This window comes from Corapipo altera, unplaced genomic scaffold, assembly GCF_003945725.1.
Source record: "Corapipo altera isolate COAL_440 unplaced genomic scaffold, ASM394572v1 354, whole genome shotgun sequence".
In the NCBI taxonomy this organism is placed as follows: domain Eukaryota; kingdom Metazoa; phylum Chordata; class Aves; order Passeriformes; family Pipridae; genus Corapipo; species Corapipo altera.
This window is the reverse complement of record NW_020885020.1, coordinates 476,900-502,967: the sequence shown is the minus strand read 5'-3', so window position 1 is coordinate 502,967 and position 26,068 is coordinate 476,900. Positions and strand designations below refer to the sequence as shown.

The 26,068-nt window shown below is 48.0% G+C and overlaps 1 protein-coding gene across 5 annotated transcripts in view; it reads right to left on the bottom strand.

Moving 5' to 3' along the window:
- The window catches only part of HDAC4 (histone deacetylase 4), a 194,080-nt gene that overhangs the window by 43,168 nt on the left and 124,844 nt on the right, over nucleotides 1-26,068 (bottom strand). For 4 of the 5 annotated variants that reach the window (XM_027667821.1, XM_027667822.1, XM_027667819.1 and 1 more), the window contains 7 exons: nucleotides 18,633-18,764; nucleotides 16,677-16,789; nucleotides 12,660-12,776; nucleotides 12,368-12,566; nucleotides 9,474-9,703; nucleotides 2,381-2,638; nucleotides 915-1,101 (listed from right to left, as the gene is read on the bottom strand). In XM_027667821.1, the coding sequence (XP_027523622.1) occupies nucleotides 915-1,101; nucleotides 2,381-2,638; nucleotides 9,474-9,703; nucleotides 12,368-12,566; nucleotides 12,660-12,776; nucleotides 16,677-16,789; nucleotides 18,633-18,764 (1,236 nt within the window). The remainder of the gene's footprint in view (nucleotides 1-914; nucleotides 1,102-2,380; nucleotides 2,639-9,473; nucleotides 9,704-12,367; nucleotides 12,567-12,659; nucleotides 12,777-16,676; nucleotides 16,790-18,632; nucleotides 18,765-26,068) is intronic. The other variant, XM_027667820.1, reaches the window with a different exon arrangement.

The following is a 26,068-nucleotide window of genomic DNA, read 5'->3' as shown; positions in this document are numbered from 1 at the left end:
CATCCCTGGCAGAAGCCAAAATCTCTTCATCTGGCCAGAACTGGAAATGCAGTTTTGCTGCAATTCAAAGGTTCAGTATTAACAACAAATTAGAGATTAAAGGGCTGATTTGTCAAAACGAGCCATTTCTCGGGTTTTCACAGGGCTGACAGCACACACTTCCCACCTTGCAGCTGAGGAAAAGTCATCCTGAACATTATCTATTACTACACCACCAGGGCCTGAAAATAAACCCGACTCACAGCACCGAGTGATGCAAGAAGTGTGGGTTAAAAACGGAATAAAGGCATGAGGGAAAGGGAAACAAAATCACGAGTCGCTCCCATTTGGATGTTCTGGGATTTATTCCCCTCCTTCCTTTTCCCAAGGCACTCGGTACGTTGCAAATTGTTCATTCACAAAATACAGCCTGACATTTGGGGAAGAAGGCGGACTCCAAAATATCCCTCATCACCCAACACAGGGCTTGGAGAGTTGCACAGAAAATTCCCTTTCAGCTGTTGCTAAGGGCACTGAAGAGACAGGAAGGATCTGGAGGGGGGGGGGTAAGTTGGTTGTCAGGATTCAGGGAGAGTTATTCTGTTTTTAATCTTGGATCATAAAATTCCAGAGTGGGTTGGAAGGGACCTTTAAGATCATCCAGTTCCATCCCCACGCCATGGGCAGGGACACCTTCCACTAGCCCAGGTTGCTCCAACCTGGCCTTGGACACTTCCAGGGATGGGGCAGCCACAGCTTCTCTGGGCAACCTGTGCCAGGGCCTCACAGGGAACAATTCCTTCCTAACATCCCATTTAACCCTCCTCTCGGTGTAAAGACATTCCCTCTTGTCCTGCCATTCCATGCCCTTGTAAACAAAGCCCAGCCTAAGGCAAACCAGTCCCCCCAGCCCAAGCAGCCTCCCAAAGCCTCACCTGTTGTGAACCTTGGCTTAGTGGGGGGCTCCTGCACGGACATTGGGAAGGTGGCTGAGGCTGGAGAGGACTGTGCCCGGGACAGGGGCCGGTGTCCCCCGAAGGACACGGGCATTCCGGCCGCCTCCAGCGACGCCTGGTAGTTCCTCAGCTGGTGGATCCGCTGCTGCTCCAGGAGAAGGGCTTGCTGTGGGGAAGAGAAGCAGGGAGTTGCTGAAAGTGCCTTCCTAAAAGGGTCTTTTAGGGTTTTTAAGGTTTGGAGGCTTGGATTCCTTTCCCTTGCATGCAGCAAATGAAGATGTGGACGTTTCTAGAGCCAAGCCAGGCAAGAACAGCACGTGGAACCCCAGCCCTGGGCCTGGGGCACCTGAGAGGGCACCAGCACAGGCAGCTCCTTCCTCCCCCAGAACTGGCCTTATCTTCCTCCCCTGTGCTCCCACCCCGCTGCACTGGGCTGTTTAACAGTGCAGTGCTCCACATCATGGATTGAATCCAGCTCAACCAGATCCCAGGCTGGAGTTGGAGCTTCCAACCAAGCTCGTTCTCTGCACAGCCACATCATCAGCTGGACAGGCTCCTGGGCAGGAGGGAGCTGTTCCATCCTTTCACACTCCAACCCCTTTCTTCTGTTTATTCCCTCTCTCTTTGAGCCAAAGACTATTTTAAAGACCCCTCAGGTGCACTCATGGATTCAGGATTAAGGCTGCCCTTTCAGAGGACTGGGATCACTGTGGTCCATCATTAGCAACACAGAATTACAGAATCCCAGAATGGTTTAGGCTGGGACCTTAAAGCTCATCCAGTCCCACACCCGCCATGGGCAGGGACACCTTCCACTAGCCCAGGTTGCTCCAAGCCCTGTCCAACCTGGCCTGGGACACTTCCAGGGACAGGGCAGCCACAGCTTTCCTGGGCAAATGTAGTCCCTGAGCAACATTCCAGTGACATTCTTGTGGGACATAGATCAGCTTGTACCTTGTGATCAGATTTATCACCTGCAATCCACAGGCCTCCAGTGCTTGCCCTCAAAAGGGAGCCTGGTTGGAGGCTCCAGGATCTCTAATTCTGCAGAAGGAACACTCTCCATTGCACATCATCCCCTGCCCTTTTACCCAGGCCTTCTCTAGTTTGCTTTACAACATAAAACCAAAATAAAATCCTCTGCTAGTAGGATTCCATTTCTACTGAAAGCAGTTCAGAAATGTTAAGATACACTTTGTCTTCCCAAAGAAACAACCCCAGAAGAGACTCAGTGGCTGTAAACACACTGTGTGTTCCATATGAACCAGATTCTCCTCCCTGGGAGACTTGTGAGCTGATTCCAGGGAAGGAACCACCTGATTTTACCTCAGGATTCTATACACAGCCACGAGTTGGTTCCCCTTAGAGCAGCACAAGGTGACCACCAAGACCCAACCCATGTCCTACAAGGGCCCGAGTACCAGGGCGGTGTTTTGGGCGCTCACCTGACGGAAGAGCAGCTCCTGCTCCGCCTGTCTCTGCCCGGGCTCCAGCTCCTGCTGAGGCTCTGCCTCCTCCTCATCGCTCTCGATGGGTTCCTGCTTCACCTGCACCACGTTGGCCAGTCCCGGGGCCTCCTTCTGGCCCGCGGCCCGGTCGCCGTAGGGCTCCTCCAGGAGGGCCTGGTGTTCCCGCAGCTCCTCCTCCGTCTCCTCGGGGTGGCTCTCGTGTTGCCGGGCTGGCTCGTTGGGTTTGGATATAATCTGAAAGCACACAAACCAAGAAACAAACCCTTAACTCGTCTCAGGTAAAGTTCACTCTGTTCTCCAGCCTCCTGAAAAGAGCAATTGTGAATTATGGCCTTTGTCTTACGAAACAAGCGCTCCAAGGAAAGGTCAGGGCAACCTTGGCATTAAGAGCTCTGAAATTCCGTGTCCCAGGTAATGACACCCCCTTATTTTCCACTTAGTTTTCCTTTTGAAGAAATAAGAGCCTCTTGTGCCCACTCCATTCACGTCCACTCATAACAACCATCAAGATGTTTGGCAATTAAATTCTGAAAGAATACAAGAGACACAAACCCCTCTAAGAGGGTTTTTGCTGCTTGTTTGCTCAACATCACCTCGAATCGCTCCCTGAATTTTATCTGTAAGGCTGGAATAAAGATTCCTTGAGAACTTGCACTGTCTCAGGACACCCAGCTTAGAGTGAACTCCTGGTTCTAACCAGACCTTCCTAACTAGACACAGTAAACTTCTCCAGAAGCACCTCCTAAACTGAAAGGAACAATTTAATTTTCACTATAATTCACTCAGACTCTTTATAAGTTCATTGGCAAGATAAAATTCACAGTTCTCCACCTCAGACTGCTTCTAAGTTTTATTTGGAATAAAAAAAAAACCCAAATGTGACCTGTTTTTAACTCTGGCATAGGAAAACCAATCCATTTCCTCTCTCTCAGGCTGCCCCTGTTTCACAGGCTTATAAAGAAAGTGCTGCACTTTGAAAGCTGTCAGGGCAAGGTTTAATGAGGATTAGGTCACTGGGATGGAAGGCAATATTGATTTTAAATCTAATAAAGCTAAATCAAAACCTGGTTATTGAGCACATGGAGGAGGAGTTACTTGCTCTTCGAAGAGCAGTGGCTCAAACCTGAAATTAAGCCTTTTTTCCCCCCAAAATTTAGGAAGAAAGGCTCTGCCACGTAAGTCAAGCAAGGAAGAGGGGCAGGAATGCATGGAGTTGTGTGTCTTGGTGTGGATCTGGAGTTAGTCAAGAGCTTAAATGCCAAATGAAGTGGACAGACCAAGATGAGTCCTGACAACTCTCAGATGGGAGGGTGGAGCCAGGGGGGGATTGTGCCCTTCTCCCACCTAACAAACAACAGCCCAAGAGGAAATGGCCTCAAGCTGTGCCAGGGCACATTTAGACTGGATATGGGGAAAATTTCTCCATGGAAAGGTTGCTCGGGCACTGGAACAGGCTGCCTGGGGCAGGGGGAGAGTGGTTTTCCAAAGGTGTGTGGATGGAGCATGTGGATGGTGGCTGAAAATCTGGAGAGGAAGAAACAGAGCAAAAGGCAGGACCTCAAGCCTGGATTTCAGGAGAGCAGACTTTGCCCTCTTCAGGGATCTGCTTGGAAGCAGATACAGCCCTGGGGATCAGAGGGGTCTGGGAGAGCTGGAAGATTCAAGGATTCTACAGGATCAAGAAAGATCCATCCCAGAGAACTCCAGCCCTCGGGGTTAAGAAAGCCAAAGCCAACCCGGAGCTGCATCTGGCAAAGGACATGAAGGGCATCAGGAAAGAAGAAAGGAAGACCAGGGAAATCCACATGACATGGAAAAGGGCCATGGCACTTAATACCTCCTACCAGGAATCCCAGGACCCTGAGACCAGAGGGAAAGTCTGGAGCAAGGAAGACTTACCCTTGGTGGAGGAACCAGCAGGGTCAGGTAACACTTAAAAAAACCTGGATATATTTAAGTCCAAGGGACCCTGATGAGTTGTGCTCCCAGGTGATGGGACAAGAGGCCTTGGGCACAAAATCAAACCCATGGAATTCTTTCTGAACACAAGAAAACGTTTCTGGGTTTTTTTTCTGTGAGGGTGGTCAAACACTTGAACTGGTTGTTCATAGAGGTTCTGGAGGCTCCCTCCTTGGAGACATTCAAAAGGTAATCAAATGTGGTCTTGGGAACTGCTGGAGTAGGGACATTGAACTCAGTGATGGACTCAGTGATCCAAACCTCTTCAGGATTTTTGGGAGGCCCTCCCCCTGCCCTCCCAGTTTCATTCCTTATAATACACAATGAATAAACCATGTTAAGCTAAAGGTTCTTCCATCCATGTCCTTTAAGCTCTCTCAGGCTTGATGAACATAACCCCTTTTAAAGTTAATTAAATCATCATAAACCATCTGCTGCTTGGTGGTTTTTTTTTCTGCTTGGATCGAAGATCTCAAGCTTTGAACTTAATACCTTTTGAACTTCTGAACTGCAGGAGGTAATTGCTGGGAAAAGAACTTACAATGTCACTGTCACATCTAATGGGAACAAGAGGCAGTGTCATCCCTGAGAAGGTTCAAATTATTCCTACTCCTTGAAAATGGAAGAATTAAATGAAAACCACAATGAAGGTTGAAAGATCAAGTGGCCCGTGCCAAGGACACTTCAAACATTCCCTTTGCTCTCCAAATGCAAAGGGAATCTCTTGGTCTGCCACCGCTTCGAGCTGCTGCAACCCTGTTTTAAAGGACAATTTTGCAGAGAAAACACTTTGTCATGAACATATTCCATATAAAACGTGAGTATCTGCATCCCAGGCCTGTTAAAACTCCCTTGAAAATCTTCCATTTGTGAAATTTTATACAATCTAAAATTGAAGGTAATAAAAGTGGAAGGGGCTGAATATAAAGGGAGCTTTGAGAATGCTCCTAAATATATCTGAAATAGTGAACACAATGCACCATAAATATCTCCTCCATCCCTTAATTAGCTCTCTGGCTTCCTCTGCAATGAGGTTACTCCTCTTTTTTCATACCCAGTGGCCTCTGGCTGTCACCTACTGCCACCATAAACCCTGTTAAAGACACTGCCTCTCCAACCCTGGGCAGGCAATGAGTTAACTACAGAACAAATGAGATATCTCTGCTCACAAGCATTTTTAAAAGGCTCCATGCAGTTGGTGAGATTTCTTCTCTACACCTTGGAAATACAAAAAAACCCAGAAATTTTTAAAAAAGCATAGCGATGTCAAGTCATAAATACAAGGAAAAGCAAAGAATTCTTCCTTTTTTTGTGGAATTCTTCATGAGAGGAAAAAAAAAGCTGCATTTCTTTGCTGGTAAAATGTCAGCTGGCATTAGGTTTGTCTAGTAAATATGAGAAACGGAATCACAGATTTGTTAAGGTTGGAAAAGACCTCCAAGATCATGAAGTCCAATTCTTGACCAAGTACCACCGTGCCCAACGATCCGTATTTATTCCTTCTTTGCAGTGGTAAGTTCTTGGGACACTGAAGACTTGGAAAGTGCTACTGAACAGGTTAGAAACATCTAGTTACTCATCAAAGTTGGATGGAGAGTCCCCACCACAAAAAAATCCTAGTCTCACAGGATGGTTTGGGTTGGGAGGGACCTCAGAGCTCAACAGATCCAGGCTGGAGGCTGAAAACAACCCCCCAAACCTCCAAAGCTGAGGATAAACCATCTCATTTCCATACAGCTCATCCAGGGCTCTCTGTGGGGAGGAGAAGCTCAGAGATCACATCAAAAGCCCATTTCACCTGTCAGATACGTCCAAGAGTCAAACCCTTGTGGAGAGAGGGGTGTGCTGGAAGGTGGGCTGGCTTCTGTCCATGTCCACATGTCTTCTGAACACCTCCAGGGACGGGGACAGGAGTCCCCACTGCCCTGGGCAGCCTGTGCCAGGGCCTGACCAACCTTCTAGGGAAGAAATTTTCCCCAAAATCCAACCTAAAACCTCCCCTGGTGCTCCTCTAGGTTTGAACATCAAACATGCAAAAGGGTGGGAATTATTAGGTCAATTAGAATCATGGAATGCCAGAATGGTTTGGGGGGGAAGGACCTTAAAGCTCATCCAGTTCCACCTCCTGCCATGGGCAGGGACACCTTCCACTAGCCCAGGGTGCCCTGCCCAACCTGGCCTTGGACACTTCCAGGGATGAGGTAGCCACAGCTTCTCTGGGATGAACATTCGAGCAAGAAGTAATTCAGTATCTTATCTAGAATCTCATTTAATGTCTCAAACCCCAGCTGGAAACTTCAAATAATGCTCTTTTCACTCACTCAAGTCTCTCCTGTCCCCATTTTTGGGGCGTTCCATGGGGGTTTTGTGTGTGTGAGTTTATCCTCTCCTTAAAGCAAAGGTCACCAGCAGGTGACAAGAAGATGAGCAGGGCTGGGACCCACATTTTCCAGACAGGTCCTTGCTCTGAGCAGAGCAGTCACTCTGGGCAGGTCAGCTCCAAGTGGGATGAACCACATTTGCTACACTCAAGTGATCCCCAAGCTGCACCTGACAGGGGCAGACTGGGGACTTTACACCCCACATGGGAAGGGATCCTCATGTCCCCTCCAGTCACCCCATGCAGTCTTGTCCCTCCTTCTGTCCCATCCCTCTGCCCCCTCCTTCCCTGTCCTCAGTTGTCCAATTCCAAGTCCCTGCTCCAAAGCCTCGGATGTCAAGGCTTCACAGCCAGATCCTCATGTTGATTGTTCTTATTAATTTTAAGCAAATCAACATATTTTTCCTTAGTTGCCTTCTGGGAAACAGCAAGACTTCTTTTGGCTGCAAATCTCCTTAAAAACTTCATCTGCTGCAGATACCCAAGGCCAAAATCTCAGAATTTGGAAAAATCACATGGAATTGAGAAGAGCCTTGTATTATTTATGGGAAATCAGTAAATAAATAAATTAATGCTATCAGTTCTGTTACAAATTAAATAACCTATTATTTTATTTTTAGTTGTGCCCTTAACTCTCCTACACAACGAGGGTCTTAAAATATCCCTGCATCTGGGAAAAGTCTTTTTCCATGTCAGCACTTGGATATTATCCCACAGGATAAATTTGCCACACGCACACAGTGTTAGTACTGAAGTGATTTTAACTCATTCCTTCCATAAATCAAACCCAGGGAACGGCCCCTCTGCCATCAGTTTAATTAAAGCCCCCTCTGCCTGCTTTTGCTATGGATGCCACAGATCCCAGCTCCAACAAAGCCAGAATTCAGAGCTCCTGGGAGGTCCAAGAGAAAGCCTGGATGAGCTCAGAGGTTACGTCACGGCCAAGGCTTGGGAAGAGCCTTGAAAACCCTCAAACCGTGGAGCTGACACTTATTCCTGGACAAAGAATCCCAAGCCAGTGCCCCACATCCGATGACCCCGGGCCTGGCACAGTGTCAGGAGGGGGGTGAGGGGGTTTCTGGGGCAGCAGCAGCTCCTGGTGTGAGGGGCTGAGCCGGGGCCAGGCCTGGCACCCCCAGCCTGTGCTGGCAGCGCTCCAGAAGGACAGGATTGACGTCAGTGCCTTGTGTAATCGTCCTGCCCCGGCTCCAGCCCATAAACAACGGGCTGGGGGGGCTCTGGGGGTTCTTTCATGTTGGAATCCAGCTCTTGGTAGCTGTGTTTTCTCACAGGGCTGGAATGGTGAAAATATTTGGAGAAAGCCTCTCCATAAAGGAAAGCACAGCGAGCCCATGGGCTTGTCCTCCCAAGCCTCAAACCTGCTACTGGAATTGCTGGTTTCCTAAGGAAAGCCACCACTGGGACTCCTTGAGAGGAGTGTTTAGAAAGCCTTAAACCAGAAAAAATCACAGAATGGTTTGGGTTGGGAAGGAACTCCAAGTTCCAACTCCCTGCCATGGGCAGGGGCACCTTCCACAAAACTAGGTTGCTCCAACCTGGCCTTGGACACTTCCAGGGATGGGAGTCAGAATGAAATATCCCACTGATGATGATCCATTTCTCAAGTCCCCAACAGCCCTTTTACATTGGAAGGAACACCCCGTGCCTCTAAAATCCTGGGAGAGTCCCTCTGCTGGGTAAAACAGCACAGCTCCATTGCCACCGCTTGTGATCAGACCACTCATATGTAATAGGTGAGTTTTTTACCTTCCTACAGCCTAAAACTCTGCTTTTTTAACATTTACTCAATGCAATCATCTCAAAGCGGCTTTTTTTCTGCTTCCTTGTAATACTGGGATACCCAGAGAGGTGATTTTGGCTACAAAGCCAAAACTCTGTGCAGGGATGAAGGAGATTTGCAATGTTCACCTGAGGGTCTCCAGGTGATTTACAGAAAGCCAGGTGATAAACAAAGTGCTTGCTTTCCTCGGAGGAATTGCTGAATCACATCTAATTCATCTTCCAAACAACCTCTGCAGGACGCACAGCCATGCTGCCATCACTTTTCCAGGAGAAGAAATGGATGGGACACTGTAATGCTTTATCCAGGGCTGGAGTTAAGGAGAATATGGACTGGAGATGGGAACAGCTCTGCTCCTTCCCAAGGTAATTCCAGTGAAAAATCATGGAATGGTTTGGGTTGGAAGGGACCTTAAAGAGCATCTTATCCCACCCCCTGCTGTGGGCAGGGACACCTTCCACTAGCCCAGGTTGCTCCAAGCCCCATCCAGCCTGGCCTTGGACACTTCCAGGGATCCAGGGGCAGCCACAGCTTCTCTGGGTAACCTGGGCCAGGGCCTCCCCACCCTCATAGACAAGAATTCCTTCCCAATATCTCATCTAACCCTGTCCTCTGGCAGTGGGAAGCCATTCCCCCTTGTCCTGTCTCTCCATCCCTTGTCCCCAGTCCCTCTCCAGCTCTCCTGGAGCCCCTTTAGGCCCTGGAAGGGGCTCTAAGTTCTCCCTGGAGCCTTCTCTTCTCTGGGTGAGCACCCCTAAGTCTCTCAGCCTTTCAGTAAATCTGAATAACTTCGCTCACTAATATTTCCTGGTGTTTTGGTGCCTCCCAGAGCTCCCGGGACGAAAGCAGGAGGCAGAACCGCGCCAGACCCCGAAACAGCGCGGGGAAAAAAACGGGGGGAAAAAAGCCATGGAAAACATCCTTCCTACCTTGTTGATGTGCAGCTGCTGCTGCTGGAATTGCTGTTTGTGTTTCTCCAAGAACTGCTGGTGCTGCTGCTGGATCACCAACTGCTGCAGGGCCTGGGCGTTCTGGGGCAGGGGCGCGGACTGGGTGCGCCCCAGCGGGCGGTGCTGCCGCAGCTTGTGGATGGAAGGGGAGACCCGCTCGCCTCCAACCAGGGGCTGTGCGTGGAGGGGCAGTCCTGAAAGATACCAGTCTGAAGATAATATGGAGGAAAAAACAGCAGAGGAGAAACAAAAGGAAGAAGGAAAGGAAGGGAGAAAACGGCTGTTGAGTAACGATGTATCACGTTAAACCTCCACCACCACTTAGGGCCGGGGCGGCCTCGAAAGGGAGCAGGTAATTAATGAATTCATTAATGCTGTGGGGAGAAAGGCTTTGCTTGACTGGGGTTCTTTGCTTGGTTACTCAAGAGACCCCATGGAAACACCTCATTTCCTAAAATCAGCAATATCTTACAGACCATTCCACAGTTTGAAGTTTAAATCCCACAGCTTGGTTTAGGCAGTAATCCCAGGTCCAAGCCAAGCTGGCATCCCACAGCATCTAGTAGTTATCCCTGGTGATGGATGATGATCAACGAAGGCATGGCTGCCCTTGGCTAGACTCTATTCCACATCAGGGAAATGAGCAGAGATGAAAACTTCCATGTGATAACCCCCTGACCAGGTCTGTGCTGGGAAAAGGAGCATTTTGGGAATATAGGAGCTGTCAGGCTTCGTTATTTCCATAGGGAGAAAGGTCAAAATGAAAAATAGCTAGGATTGTTTCCACCACTCCTGTGCATACATGCCAGTAACTACAGGAAAACCAAAGGTTATTTTGGGATAACTGGAGTTACTCATCTACCCTTGGCAATTTGGGTGTCATTGATGACCCCTCTGTAAAATATCCATCCAAGCTCTGGGAAGGGCACGTCTTCAGGAATTATCTTGTCTTAGCTGTTCTTGGGCTGAGCTCTCTGAAAACACACCTTCCTATTCTTCTTAGACAGCTGGGACACAAGATCCACCCAGCAGGGAGCCCAGCCCAAGGGTGGAGTAGCTCAGGATACACCTTTACTCCTGCTTGTTACACCTTGGGATAGAACGGCATCACTGGGAACTTGGGAACTGCTGCCTCCCCAACGGGGGTAAGGCTGCTCCCACTTTTGGGAAAGAATCCCTCTGCTTCCTTCAGGCTCTGGGTTAGAAGAGAAGCTGCCCAGGAGTCTGCAGCCAGCTCAGTGCCCTGGATTAGAAACACCCTGGCATTCCTGCCCCAGGATGTGACCTTCTCCCAGCGATTCACAGAAGTGCCCTACGTGGAAGGATCTGACTCATGTAAAAGCCTCCTTTTCCTGGGGGAAGATTTAAGGAGTTTCTCCCACTCTTTGCTCTCTGAAAAGATTCCTGTGTATTTGATTTTATAAATGCACGTCTCTACAAATGTCAGTGTGTACACACACAAATCTGGGTATGGATACATGGATCACTGGGAAAGGTGTGCTCCTTTTCCCTCAGAGCACAGTTCCTCCTCCCAAAGGTTCCAGTTAGACAGTAGTTTGCATAGGATATTCTGGAATACCACCTTCCTCCAAGGGAATGACCAAGGTCCCCGGGAATGCTTTCCAAGGAGACTCCTTGTTCATAGAATCCTGGAGTGGTTTGGGATGGGAGGGACCTTAAAGCTCATCTTGTTCCACCACGAGCAGGGACACCTTCCACTAGACCAGGTTTCTCCAAGCCCTGTCCAACCCGGCCTTGGATTTTGCAGCTGACAGGAGTCTTCCTCCAGAGCTGAAGGCCATCAGCAGAATCCTAATAACCCCTCCTTTGCTTCCAAGGAATCTGTAAGTCCTAAGTGCAGTTTGGCAGCCAGTCCCCTCAGGGCTTTGGGGAGCACGTGGGAGCTCTCTGTCTTCCAGCTGCTGCCTCTGGAACGTGTGTTCCTGCTGGCTGCTCTGCTGTGGGGGGACTCTTTCTCCCCAGTGTGGGTTTGGAACACGTTGTGCTCGCTCGGAAAACACCACGGGCTAGAAGGAACATGCTTGGAAGCAAACACTGCCAATGGAGGGGAGTGAATACTGCAGCTTCCCAAATGTACATGATCCCAAGCTTATCACAACCCCATTTATAGTCCCGGGATCTGGATGCAAAACGAGCTTCCACGATCCACGATTCCCAACAACTTCCACTGGAAATGGAAGGGAAGGAATCCAAATTAACATGGCAGTAATGTTGGCAGAGCATCCTTTGTCCCACTGTCACACTCTGTAAACCAGGAGTGCATCCTACTAGGAATTACTGCTTGGAATCGAGCCTTTGTATAGGAACACACCTTCCCACAGGTACCTCATCCTGAAAATCTGCCCCTGGGAGTGACTCACAGCAATTAAATCCCGAAAATGGGACATACCCAAACAAATACAATCTGCTGGAAGGCAGCTGGTTGTGCCATGGATTTGCTATTTATATTAATGATGAGAAGGAAGCATTTTAACCTGGAATTTGTGCCCTTCCCACACAGAACAGGAACCATCCGTGGAAAACAGGGATCCTACGGCACAACTTGCCCCCGCTTTAATCTGCAGTGGTTAGAACTCTTAGCTAGAGAGTTCTCAGCTTTTACTTTTTGTGGATTAATACCATTTATTTTCACCTCACCAAAATGACAAGGCAGCTTCCCCCTCCCTCAGGATGAAGTGGGAAACCTCGGATTTGGGAAAAGTCCCCGCTATCCAAATGGATCAGCAAACACATCCCAAAGGTTCTGTGCTCCACTTGCAGAGACGATGCAGTATCTGGAGGCTGCCTTTCCAAAAACCCCCCAGGTTCCTGGAGGTTCCCTCTGTTTTCCAGCCGTGTCCGAGCGCTCTCACCTGTGACTAGGGGAGTTTGTGCAGTTGGCTGTTCCAGTAAGACCATGTGTTGCAGGAGAGGGTTATGTGCAGTTCCCCCATCCCTTTCCAACGTTGTAGTGCTCAAGTAGGGAGTGAGGTGAGTTCCAGGGAAGAGGGAGATCCGCTGCTGCAGGGCTGGGATAGCGAGTCTCTCCGCGTCCTGCTGGGCTGATCCCGCCTGCAAGGAAAAGGCCCCGCGGGCGGCAGGGAGGGAGTTAAGGGAGGAATCCGTGCCAGGGCCGTTCCAGAGGCTCATCCCAACCCCACTTACGCTGGAAGGGCCGGTGGCAGGCAGGCCGAGCGTGATGTTGGGCAGGGAAGGAGAGGTGTAGAGCGGGAGCTGCGTCACGGAGCCCTCACGGTTCACGAGCCTGTGGGCCAGGCTGGGCTGGGAACAAAACAGCAACATGGGCCTGGTCAGAGACCCTGGGAAGGACCCTCCAGGATCACCAATCCACCTCCTGGCCCTGCACAGACACCCCAACAATCCCACCCTGTCCCTGAGGGCGTTGTCCAAATGCTCCCTGAGGACACTGCCCTGGGGAGCCTGGTCAGTGCCAACCACCCTCTGGGGGAAGAACCTTTTCCCAATATCCATCCCAAACTCACAGCTTCAGCTGTTCCCTTGATACTTGCCCTTCTCAAGCTCTTTTTGAAGCTAAAATAGATTATCTTAAAAAGAAAATTGCTGTTGTTCTCTTTAGCAAATAACAGGCAATTTCTGTTATTAACTTGTGTGCGTAAATCAGGCTTCAAAACCTCACCCAAAAGCCTTAAGGTTGCACTTATGCAGCTATTTCCTGGTTTTCAGGCTGAAAACAAGATTTCCTGAGTTATCTTCTGAGCACTTAAAGCAAGAACACTTTAGTAAAAAGACCTTTAATTTCCAAATACGCACTAGAAAACCCATTATGAAAATGACAATAAACTGCCCGATTTTCCTGTTAGGAAACAACTCTTCTGAGATCACCCTGAATTCTCTGCAGGTGATTTTCCAACTTAAACAGAATTTAGACTTCAACAAGACTTGCTATAGAATTTCTACTGTTAAAACACAGGTGTTGTTGTGAAAAAGGCAATTTTTGATTAACTTGATGTTCTACCATGTGACAATCTTTGCCTAAGCTGTGGCTGCCCCATCCCTGGAAGTGTCCAAGGCCAGGTTGGACGGGACTTGGAGTAACCTGGGCTAGTGGAAGGTGTCCCTGCCCACGGCAGGGGTGGAATAGATGATCTCTAAGGTCCCTTCCAACCCAACCCACAGTTGTGTGTCTGTGCACAGGCAGCACAAACTCAGGTTTGGAGGTGTCCTGATAAAGCTGTCAGTGTGTCCACTTAAACTGTGATAAATCCAGGAGGCTCTCAAAGATTATTCTATAGCAAATGTTTGGTTTTCAGTATCAGCTCTTTCAATATGTGCTTTATTTCCTCCCCCCCCAGCAGTTTGCTACAGCAGTTTTTTAATCTCAGAAACATTTAGGTTGGAAAAGACCTCTAAGATCCAGTCCATGACTCACTCCAAGCTTCACCTCAGAGTCTCCAGGGTGCAAAAGAGACTTTGATTTTCCAGAGCAGGCCCAGCCCTTCAACCAAGAAAACAACCTGCAAAGTCTCCCTGACTTACAGGACTCTGAATTTCAGTCTAAAATGTCCCTCAGTTACACCCCTCTCATGGGATCCCAGGATGGGTTGGGTTGGAAGGGACCTTAGAGATCATCCAGTGCCACCCCCTGCCATGGGCAGGGACACCTTCCACTAGCCCAGGTTGCCCCAAGCCCAGTCCAACCTGGCCTGGGACACTTCCAGGGATCCAGGGGCAGCCACAGCTTCTCTGGGCAACCTGTGCCAGTTTTTTAACAGCCTCATTATAAAAAACATCTTTTTTATCTCCGATCTAAACTTGACCTTCCACGTGACTGTTTGTACCCACACACTTCTCCTTCCAAGTGATTCTGAGCACTACCAGCAATTTGCCTTTAATTTAAATCACACACTGTTAGTGTTCCACATGGAAAATAAGACAGTTATTGTAAGCAGAGGAATGAAATGTTTTCCTGAGATGGCAAATGAAACAAAACTACATCCATTTTCTCTTTGAGCAATCAATACTCTGGAGTTGTGCCTCAAACTATCCCCCGGGGGTTTGGGATGAAAACAGCAGGGAGAAGAACACAGCAGCTTGATGCTCTCAGCACATGGTATTTGGCAGCATTATCAGCACTTCAAACACCCAGATCCCATCTCTGGGCTGCACAAACAGGCTGCAATTGCACACAACAATTTCTGCAGGGACAATTTTCAGCTGTAGTCAAGTCCTTTTTACAGTCTTGTACCAACTGCAAAGGCAACGAATCTCAGAGAGGGAAAAACCTTTAAATCAGTATTTAAAAATAGAGAGTGTCTATTTGAAAGGAGGCAGAGTTCTAGTCATTCCCCACTGAAGGCAAGGACTGAAACCTAAATAATGAACCTGGACACCACCTTCCAACACATCTGAACTGGTTCAAATGGGGACATCATAAACTAAGAAGCAACAAGATCCATTTCTCACGGAATGTAAAAACACAAAGCCCAGAATGAAACACCAAGTTGGCAACATTATCTTTTCAGAAACACTGAAATATTTATAAATCTGTGTAAATATTTAAGGGTGAGGGACCCTGGTCAACTGACCTTAAAGGAATCTCCAGCACTTGGGCTCTCAGCTCGTACAACTTCTACTGAGGGAGATTTTAAAGATTTTAAACCCCACTTATTTTTTTCCCAAATGAAGCAATACAGGCCAATGGATCAGCTGGGATCACACAACATGGAATGCTGGCACAAAGTGCAGTTATTTTTCTTCGGGAAAGGGAAAGTCTTTGGCAGGACAGGGGTTGTTTTCCAAATCATCTGTGCTGCTCGTGCCTCGGCCTAACTTCCAAAATTAGTTGATGGGAAGTTTTCCTTATTATCTGTGTCCATTTGATGAGGAACTGGTGGTCTGGTCCCAGATGATTAGCTCCAATTATTTAGCTGAAAAAATAAATGGATAAGGAGAGTGCTACAGGCTCACATTCCCCTGCAGGAGCTCATGGAATGGTTTGGCTTGGAAGGGACCGTCCAGTTCCAATCCCCTGCCATGGGCAGGGATTTGGGGGAAGCTTCCTGCTCTGCTCATGCCACAAAAAACTGTCAAATCCACTAGTTTTTCCAGCAGCAATAATTGGGGATTTCCAGTTGGCTAAGGATACACAATACTGACAACTCCTGGAGCAGCAAAATCAGTAACTCCGTGCTCATCTTCCTGGGGCAAGAGAAGCCTCCACCTTCCACCACCTTAATCTTTACAATAATTATTTAAGTCTAGAAGGTCTCCTATGGACTTGGAATGTGTGCTGGATAATTTGGCAGGGGAGAGGCTGCAGGAGAAGGCATATTCCCCATCTTAAATACTGTTACACTACATTAGAAATAAAAATAAAGTGAAAATCTGTCCAAGACTAGAAAGCAATAAGGGCTGACATTTACACCATGAGAAGCCCTTTTCAATTCTAAGGGAATGTTTGTGGAGAACAAGCCCAAGCCTGTTCTGAGAGCCCTGATGTTAAGACAGAGTCTATATTCATGGGGAAAACAGCTAATGGGAAGCTGGATAAAAAGAAATGCACCAGTAACATCAGACAACCACACTGGTTTTCTACTTGCAAGGGAACGGTGGGAGCCAGTTACCGTGGCCCACACCCTGGGAAAAGCTGGGCTCCAGAATCCCTGGAAACAGGAGCTGCCGGGCTGAATCCAAGCCCAGCCGACCCAGTCCAACCTGCCCTGGACATCCACAGCAGATGCCTCGAGTGATGGTGAAAGTTTATGGGATTATAAACTGGCACATGGTAACAGTCACCAAGTTTTCAAAGCCCCAGCTGGTTAAATCCCTTTACTCCAGCTCTGCTTTGGTCACACTTAGACTGACCTACTGCACACAATAAATTCACCCCATACACAAGAATAAATTCCCCAAACACTAAAATACTTGCATTTGACCTTGCTAAACCACTTTATTTTTACTCTCTCCCCACTGCAAAACCACTACAAGTCACCACAAGCTGCCTGTGAGCTGCTTCAAACCAGATTTCCTAAACAGATAACGCGGCCTGTCAGCCCAGACTGAGGGTAATTCCCAAGGGCCGCTCCGAGTCACAAGCTGGGCTTTTCCTTTCGTGTGGTTCCTAAGCCTAAACTCCTGCAACCCTGCCAAACCTGGCCAGCAGCCCAAGTGGGCAGAAGCAGAGGGGGAAGGGCTCTGTACCTCTGCCGGGATACTCGTGACCGATCCCGCAATCCCGTTCTCGGTGCTGATGTTGTTGGAGCTGTTGTTTGGAGAGCTGGGACCAGATCCAGGAGCACTGTTGCATGCAGAGTCTGAAAAACACATCCAAAAGCAACTCTGAACATTCCAAACAATTGGTGGGATGGTATTTAGTCAGATAACAACCCCTCAAGCTCTGTTGTGGAAGAAAGCAACCCTCCTCCTCCTCCCCATCTTCCTCCCAAATATTCCCAAGGCTCTTAAAATACCAACAAACACTTCCAAATGGTTTGTCCAAGGACCTGCTTACCATAGTTATGTCTTCTCTCCATGGGGATTTCTCTCATAGTGTATTAATAACTTTAAATATGATTGAAAGATAATAAAAGGCATGGAAGGCTTGAAGAGGTCAAACTGGAGGATGTTGGATTTGGTCTGCTTCATTTTTCTAAAAGTGCTTCTCTCCCCCTCTTTCCCCTCTCACCCTGAGGACACCTCAGACTTCCCTCAGAAGGTCTCTCACCTGGTGCATGGTACAGCCACCAGTGTTTCTCCTTTTATTTGGGAAGTTTAATAACATTAAACCTTTTTCTTCTGAACTTTCCTCCTCCCCAAGCACAGGATTTGCCCAGGGGCAGGAGAACCTCCCAGCAGTGGTTCAGGCTGCAGCAGGTTCCTCATTGCTCCAGGATGGCCCAGGAGAAATAAAACCTAATTATTACAAGGGCCTGGAGTGCCAGGACACAGGGAATGGCTTCCCACTGCCAGAAGGTGGGGTTAGATGGGATATTGGGAAGGAATTGTTGGCTGGGAGGGTGGGGAGGTCCTGGCACAGGTTGCCCAGAGAAGCTGTGGCTGCCCCTGGATCCCTGGAAGTGTCCAAGGCCAGGTTGGACGGGGCTTGGAGCAACCTGGGCTAGTGGAAGATATCCCACCAGAATCCCCTGTATTCTTCAGGGATTAAACATCATTTTTATTCTCTGAAGTGGGACTTCTTAAAAAAGTTATTTTCCATTTAAAAATCCCCTTTTCCCATGAAAACTGCAGAGTGGTTTCTTGAATCAGCTCTATATCAGTGAGAAAGGGGAGCTCCCACTGCCATTTCTGAAGGTGTTACTGGGAGAAATGGTCTCTCAAGCAGAGGCTGCTCTATCCTAAAATCCATGTGCCATACAGCAATATATGAGTGACAGAAATTTGATTTCCAGCTCTGAAAGCCTGCCAGAGCTCAAGGAGCATTTGGACAACGCTCTCAGGGACAGGGTGGGATTGTTTTGGATGGTTCTGTGCAGAAGGACTGGACCATCCCAGGAGCTGGACTGGATGATCCTTGTGGGTCCCTTCCAACTCTGGATATTCCATGATTCTTAGCTCTTGAAATCACCTCCTCCCTCTGCAAGCAGAGAGGCTCTGACACAGAGAAGTGCCAAGGGTGTCCCAAACCCACCACGTTCTCCAAAGGGAGCTAATTTTGAGTTCCTTTGAATGGTGATCATGTGCCTTTGAGTGAGACAAGTCTGGGAAAGCTGTCACTTGGTGGTACTTACCCAGAGACATCCCTAGATGGTGCTAAGAATTAACTTTATGGGAAATATCTGTGCTATCATCTCCTTTGCTCTGAGCCCTCCTTACAAACTCCACTCCCAGAAGAACATGATTTTTCAACAGGAAACTGTCAAATACAAGTGAAAACCTATAAAAGCACTGGATGAAGAACCTTATCCTGATATCCAGCCCAAACCTCTCCTGACATGGAATGACAGGAGCTGAGTCCTGTCCCTGCCACAGGGAGCAGAGACGGCCGAGGAGACCCTCAGCCTCCTCCAGCTGAACAACCCAAGTTCCCTCAGCTTGGTTTCACCAAGGCACACGAGAGATCCCTTGCCAGACTCAGGAGCTCCTTTTGGGAAGGGCCATCCTTGGGCAGGGGGTGCCACGTTGCCTTACCCGCCGTACCTGTGACGTCCAGCGGGCGCTTCTTCAGCGCCGTCACCACCGGCCCGTCCTTCCTGCGCAGGAGGGGGCTGCTCCTCCTCTCTGCCACCTTCTGCTTTAGCCTGGATCTCAGCTTCAGGTTGGGTTCAGAGGCTGGGCAGGAAAAGGGAAAGAGGAAACAGTGTTTTGGTTACAATTATTTCAGCGGTTTTTTACTCAACTTGCAGTTGAGTTGAGTTGAGTTGAGTTGAGTTGAGTTGAGTTGAGCTGAGTTGAGTTGAGTTGAGCTGGCTGCAGTGGGTTGCAGTTGAGCATTTGCAGGAGGTTCAGTTGAATCAGTCATCCCATAACATATTTTTGGAACACACACCTTTTAATACAACAAACGGGTCCCAGCCTATTTGACATCTGAATTCACTGGCAAGGAAAGGCAATGGCATTTGAATTCAAAATTTAATAAATGTCCTGCAAAGCCTTCTCTGAGTCTTCACAGACTTACAGACTGCTGAGAACTCGCTGGGGTTAGTGCAGAGAGCATCATTCCCATCTCCCAGTTCCCGAGCTCTGCCCAACTTGCTCCCAACCCAGCAATAAACCCAACTTTATCCAAGGAATCAACAGAGGAATGAGTGAGACACCGGAGATGCTGCTGTTGGTCAGCGTGGAGCACCCACATGGGCCGAGATGCATCTGTGGTGTGCTGCTGGAATGGGCAGCTCCACACCCTCCAAGGCATCCAAGCCCAGGGTGAGGGAGGGACACCAGGGGAAGACGAAAGAAAACACCAAACTGGAACCCCACGACCAAACCAGGGGAGTGTTTCCTTGCTGGTTCCACCCCCGGAAGCGACTCAGCTTGGAGTCACCTGAGCCTCAAGGAACGTCCACTCAAGGAAAAGGGCCTCAGTGTGTGGCCAAGGAAAGCCAGCACCAGGGAGGAGAAGGTTTGTTTATTTGGGGAGCAACTTGGTTACATCATCACAGCCCCAAAGTTAAGCCAGATCTAAAAACACATCAAACGCTTGGAAGGTTCTGGGCTGCATTTCCTGTGCCCAACAGTCTGACTTGCTTTGTGGACACCACGCTATCCAGAGGCTCTTCCAAACCTCTGCTGTGCCCAAATCCTAAGATTCCATCTCTTCCAGAGCTCCTGGGAAGCCCTAAAGGCTCTGGGTTGAGGACAGCTGGAAACAGCCAACACACTTTTCAGCTCTTTGTAAAGGTGATGCAGCATCAAGATGATTTTCTCTGGAAACCTTCTCATCTGTTCTAGTCTCGAGTGAAATCTCTGCTGTGAGGCTTCAGGGCTCCTGACAGTTCTGAGAAGTGGGAACTGGCCCCATCTTTTCCCTTCCCCAACCTCTCAACACAATCCCTTTGAACCAGCAAATCCTGCACTCACACCATTAACAACCAACACACTCCAGGGCCAATAATCTCCATTTCTTTAGAAGAATTAAAACAGGGCTTACAAACTGATTTGAATTAACTAAGCCCAGCTACAGCTCTATTTCCCTCCAGTTGGCTTTGACCACCGGGTCACCTCAAAGATCAAGTCTGACAATGTTAATTGCAGGGCTCAAAAAATCAGAAGGCTGATGAATTCAAGATCAAATGCTTCAAGTTAAGCCATCAAAACAGTTCTTTGATGGAATTTTTAGGAGGGAAAAAAAAAAAGAAAAGAGCTTGTCATGAATGTTTTGGACAGAAAAACGCCATCAAGAGATAAAGGGAGTACTAAAAAGAGTGTCAGGCTCCTGGAGCTGATGCTTCAAATGCAGAATGAAGTGCATTAGCAAGGGGGGAATCATCTGAGAGGGCATTTGCATATTAAATGGCTGCATGCAAATTGGTAGAGTGGACCAGTTCAAACACAAGCAGAGGCTCTAAAACAGCTCCTCCTTAAAGTTCTCTCCAAACCAGAAGTTGACTTGGTAGCTTAAAAGTAGTCTTTGGGTACAGAGCTCACCCCACATCCTTTAACTCACAGCTTTAATCTGTCCCAAAGACTGAGCATTAACAACTGCCAGGATGGCCTGATCCAGGTTGGAATGAGGTGATCTCCAAGGTCCCTTCCAGCCCAAAGCACTCTGGGATTCTATGAAATGGGAAGGTGTCCCAGCTGGGGGCTGATACACCCATTTGAAATCAATGGAATCTAAGCTACAGCTGCTGGAAGGACAAAGGAAAACATGTCAGTAAAAACTGTATTTCAGCCCAAATTTTATTCCTACCCCATTTATATCCTGCTGAAGGATGGGAACACACCAGTAATTGGGTGGCTTTCAAATACAGAGAATGAACTGGTTTAAAAAACACCTTAAAAATGGGCAGGGAAACAAAAGATTTGGGGTCACAGACGTTCCCCATGTAAAGCCACAATAAAAACATCCTTTTATATAACAAGAAAGGAATGAACATAGAAAACTGCAGCCTTAAAAAACACCTCCAGAGTAAGTTGCAACGTATTTGTCAGATTAAACTATTTTAAGGCAAAATCGTCCTGTATTTTCCTCCTTCGCTTCCTCAGCTGGAGGATCAAGTTTTGAAACACCAAAAAGTCTATTTAAAGAGCTGCTCTGATTTTGTTGTTTATCCCTCAGATATAATCCCAAATCTAACATGGCATCAAGTCCTGGGAGAGCGTAATCCCTACATGGATTTAATTGGGTGCTTGAGAGCCCAAAGTAGGTGAATTAAAATTCAGCACAGAACAGCCTCAAACTCACAGAACTGACACAAAACCTATTTTACAATAAAAGATGAAGCTTCCAAAGCTCAAAGCGTGAATTTCACCTTATTCAGATGGGTTTTAAAGTATTTTGTAGGGAAAACATTTTGAAGCTGAGGACAGCTGTCCTTCCCAAGTATAAAACAAGAATTTAAGCCACACATAACTATCAATTCCTGACAGTCAATGCACGTTCAGTGTTCCCTCAGGAACACCCATCCCACTGGAAATCTCCCCAAATTCACCAATATGCCCAACCAAAGCCTTGCTAACTGGAGCAAATTTAAGAACCGGAGACTAAATGATGTAACTTCAATTAAAAAAAATCCTGTTCCTCCACCTCTTAAAGTGGAATCTTTCAAACAAATGCTGCGAAGTCGATCAAAAACCCCCCTCAGCAAACAAATGAAGCCCATGCCCAAGTGTGAGTCAGCTCCCACAAAGCCAGTGGGATTTCTGGAGCCCTGACATCCTTAATTTGGCCTATAATAAGGATTTATACAAAGAATATTCTGTTTTCCTCCCAGGAAATTAATAACCAGAACATAAGCCAAAAAGCTTCCCTAGTTTTCACAGGCTCCAGCCCAAGTTACCCCTCTCCTACGTCACTGAGTGCAGCAGGACCCATGTAATCCAATTCTTCCAACATTTATGTCACTCCCATTGTTTTTTTCCTAGAATTTCAGCCCTTAAGATGCTCAACTAATCAGACATTAAGTCTGAAGGCAAAAACCCACCAAGTCCTGGGCAGACTTTGCCCTGTTCCCCTTGCCTATCCACATTTATGGAATAAAAGCCAACAATGCACCAGGAAAACTCTGCTCCCAGGCCTTGGACAGCTTCATTTTGGCAGCTGAGGACTGAGAAGGGATGTTATTCTGTTGTTATTATTATTATTTTTAATATTTTAATTATTTTCCTACTAAGCCTCACCAGCCAGGCAAAGGTCAACAGAATCTCTTTAACATCCAGGTCACTCCAAGAGAAAACAGGGGAGAGGGAGAGATGCTGCCTGGAACCAGCCTTTGCAACACCCAAAATTTGAATAAAGAGAAATTATCTCTCTGCTTAAGCAGTAGAGACACACAGAGGGGTAAAACTGCCCAGAGAAGCTGTGGCTGCCCCATTCCTGGAAGTGTCCAAGGCCAGGTTGGACAGGGCTTGGAGCAACCTGGGCTAGTGGAAGGTGTCCCTGGCCATGGCAGGGGGTGGGACTGGATGGGATTTAAGGTCCCTTCCAGCCCAAACCATCCTGGGATTCTGTGACTCTCCACAGGATTTGGAAAAAACCCACAGCAACCAAAAAACCCAAGAGGAAAAGCATGTTAAGAAGTTAAATAATTCCCTTTAAATCTCCATGGTGGTGGTGGCAGCTTTCTAATTAACAGAGTGTTTTAATACATCCACTGCTCGAATTTCAGAAAGCAGGGAATGCCTTTAACAACCTTGTTCCCAGGGAGAAAATGAGGACAGAATTCCTTAGAAATGCAAAACTGAAAAGCTCTGTTAAAAACCACTTCAGCAGCTCCAAGAAAGCTGTTGACAAACAGCTCTTGGAGTTATCAAAACAGGCTTCCAGAGCCTCTAAAACTCCTCTGTAAGGATTCTCCAGAGATTTTCCCCTGGGGATCCCAGTGAAAGTGATTAAATTTGGAATTCCCCACATTGACCTGGGGGCTGAAATGGTCACTTAAATTTTCCCCTCTCAACAGCTCCCAACAAAACACGGACACCAAAACATATTTAGAATAAAGGAAACTACCCAAAATGGGAAAGAAAAATCCTGGTGCTAATCCAGGTATTTCCCAGCAGCACCAACCAAACTGTTCTTAGATCAGTTAAACACAAGGAAGAGCTCAAAGAATTTGGAGAGGGAAGGAGAGAAATGCATCCTCGGGATTCAAGCAATTAGTAACTGCACCAGGAAAACGACTTCCTGCTGAAACCGAAAAACTGGAACACAAAAACTGAAACCAAAAAAAACTGGAACAGCCAAGAAACTGGAACATAACTCAGGAAAGCAAATCAGAGGGAGGAGGATCTGAGGGCACAGGAGGCACCAGGAGCACGCTGCAAGTGTGGAGTGTTTCCCATTCCAAAGGCTTCCATGCACTCGACATCATTCCTGCACATCTCCCTCTGCCATAACCTGTGACCACATCAGGATGCTCTAAATAAGAGTAAAGACACACAGAATTCCATGGAATTTTGGAAGGGACCTTAAAGCTCATCTCATTCCACCCCCTGCCATGGGCAGGGACCCCTTCCACTATCCCAGGTCGCTCCAAGCCCCGTCCAACCTGGCCTTGGACAATTCCAGGGATGGGGAATATTTATTCTTCCTAAAAATTTTACAACCTGCACCCTGGAAGAGCTGATCATTCAAACTGCCTTCCCACAGCCCCCTAAGTCACCCTCTCCCCAGGGATGATGCTGGTTGGACTCCAGCCCTGGTAATCAGAACTCTATTGTGATGGATTCTGTTATTTGAGCTGCAAATATTTAATCAAATTTAATAAAATTGGGCTCCACGACACAGAGGTTTTAAATTACCAACACAAAGCCAGAGCTTGCAGTGCCAAAAATCTGAAAAGCTCACCAGCAATAAAGAACTTTATTTAGGATGGGCTCCAGCCTTCCCTGCCTTTTGTTTACACCAGACTGTTCAGGAGCCTTTCTTCTCCAAGCAACTTAACATTCTTGGCACTGGGAATTCTGCAGGATCTCGCTGTGCCAGAGCCTGACGTGCTGTTGCGTTGAAAGGAAAATAAAAGAAAACAAGGAAAAAATCCCCAAATTCTGCCCTGAACTTGTTTGTATCCCGGAAGATTAACGCTGGTACCCCAAAAGAACAAGTATCAGCCTTCTGGAAAACCCAAATCAGCTCCACATCTTCCTGTCTGAAAACAACCCTGCCTTTGGTTGCTTCCCTTTCTTAATAATGTGATTAGATCCATTTATCAGCCTTAATTCCCCCTGTCTGCCAGGGTTTTATTCTGCAGGAGTCTTAGGGAGAACTCAGGCTGGGAAGCAGCACAGGGGGAGATGTGCAGATGTTCTCCTTCCAGAACCCTGGGAGCAAGAAGGGTGACCCCTCCTCAAACCCAGCCAGAGAAGGTCCCCAGAGGGGATGAGCTGAGGAGGCTTTGGAGCATGGCAAAGTCCATCCATACTGTGGGAATGATTAACAGCCCAGGAATGCATCACCTGGTTTCATAAGGCATAGGGAAGAGCTAAAAATCTCTTGGAATCAGGCTGGCCACAGGGATGGCACCAAGGGAAGTGCATGGAAATGCTGTGATTGCCCAGAGGAGCCTGGGAGGTCTTTCCTCCCCCAGAAGCAGAGATTGGAGGATGCCCTGCCTTCAGCAAATCCAAGTTTTTGGAGTCCTTCAGGAAGGACACAGGCAAAAGTACCACCCCCAAAGGTCCAGGGGAACCCTTCCCAGGGAAAAGCCACATCCTGGAGCCAATTTCTGATTGCCTTCTTGTGCAGCTGAAATGTTTGGCACTTGTCACCCAACCAACCCACCATGCCCGGGGAGAGGGAACAGATGGGAATGCAACCATGGATTCACCCATGGATCCACCCATGGATCCAGCCAGCATGCCACGTGCTGTGGTCCAGAATGAGAAATTCCCACAGACCTGGGAGGCAGGAGGCACAGGGAGCCGTGTGGAAGTGGATTTTTTTCTCATGAATGAACAAAAAAGCCCAAGTTTACAAATGTCACAAGAATTTCCTATAAGGGTGGGGAGGCCCTGGCACAGGTTGCCCAGAGAAGCTGTGGCTGCCCCATCCCTGGAATTGTCCAAGGCCAGGTTGGAGCAACCTGGGCTAGTGGAAGGTGTCCCTGCCCATGGCAGGGGGTGGGACTGGATGAGCTTTAAGTTCTTCCAACCCTTCCATCCCAAACCATCCTGGGATTCTATGAATTGTGTTAAACCATTCACTGCACCTTAAACCTGCTCCACTTCTATTAGAAGAGTTGCCATAAGAATACCCACAGCCCTCCCAGAAGGAAAGGGAGGGTTGCCAGCTCTTGGGAACTGGTTTAGGGCAGTTGATTTGAGCCAAGACTGTAGTAAATCCACAGGGAGATGTGGCTGACACTCCATCATCATTCCTGATTGCAAGGACAACACAGCTTTTGACTCCTGGTGCTCATCCCTCCCCGTCTGGAGATCCACAAGACCTGAGAACAACCTAAGGAGCACCTGCAGCAGGTGTGAAGTTCAGTCATATCCCTGCTTTTCTCCCACTCCACCTGTGGACATTCCCTGTCTCTTCTCTCAGGAAACAAGCAACAGGACAAGAAGAAACGGCCTCAAGTTGCACCAGGGGAGGTTTAGATTGGATACTGGGAAAACTTCTTATGGAAAGGGTGGTCAGGCATTGGAACAGGTGGAGTCAGCATCCCTTGAAGTGCCCAAAAACCACGTGGATGTGGTGCCTGGGGACGTGGTTTTGTGGTGGCCTTGGTCGGATCTTGGAGATCTTTTCCAGCCTTATCAGCTCTGTGAGCTTTCCAGAAAAGTGGTTTTCTCTGATTTCCAACACACAGCTCTGTGTCCCACCCACAGGAGCAGCTCTGCTCCCTGCCTGGCTCTGGAAGCTCGGCCGTTCCCTGAAGGCAGCAGCCAAGGATCCTGAGCTGGCCGGGCTGGGAGCTGAGATACAGACCTGGGGATCAGGGCCAACCCAAGCAACCTGGGTTACACAGTGC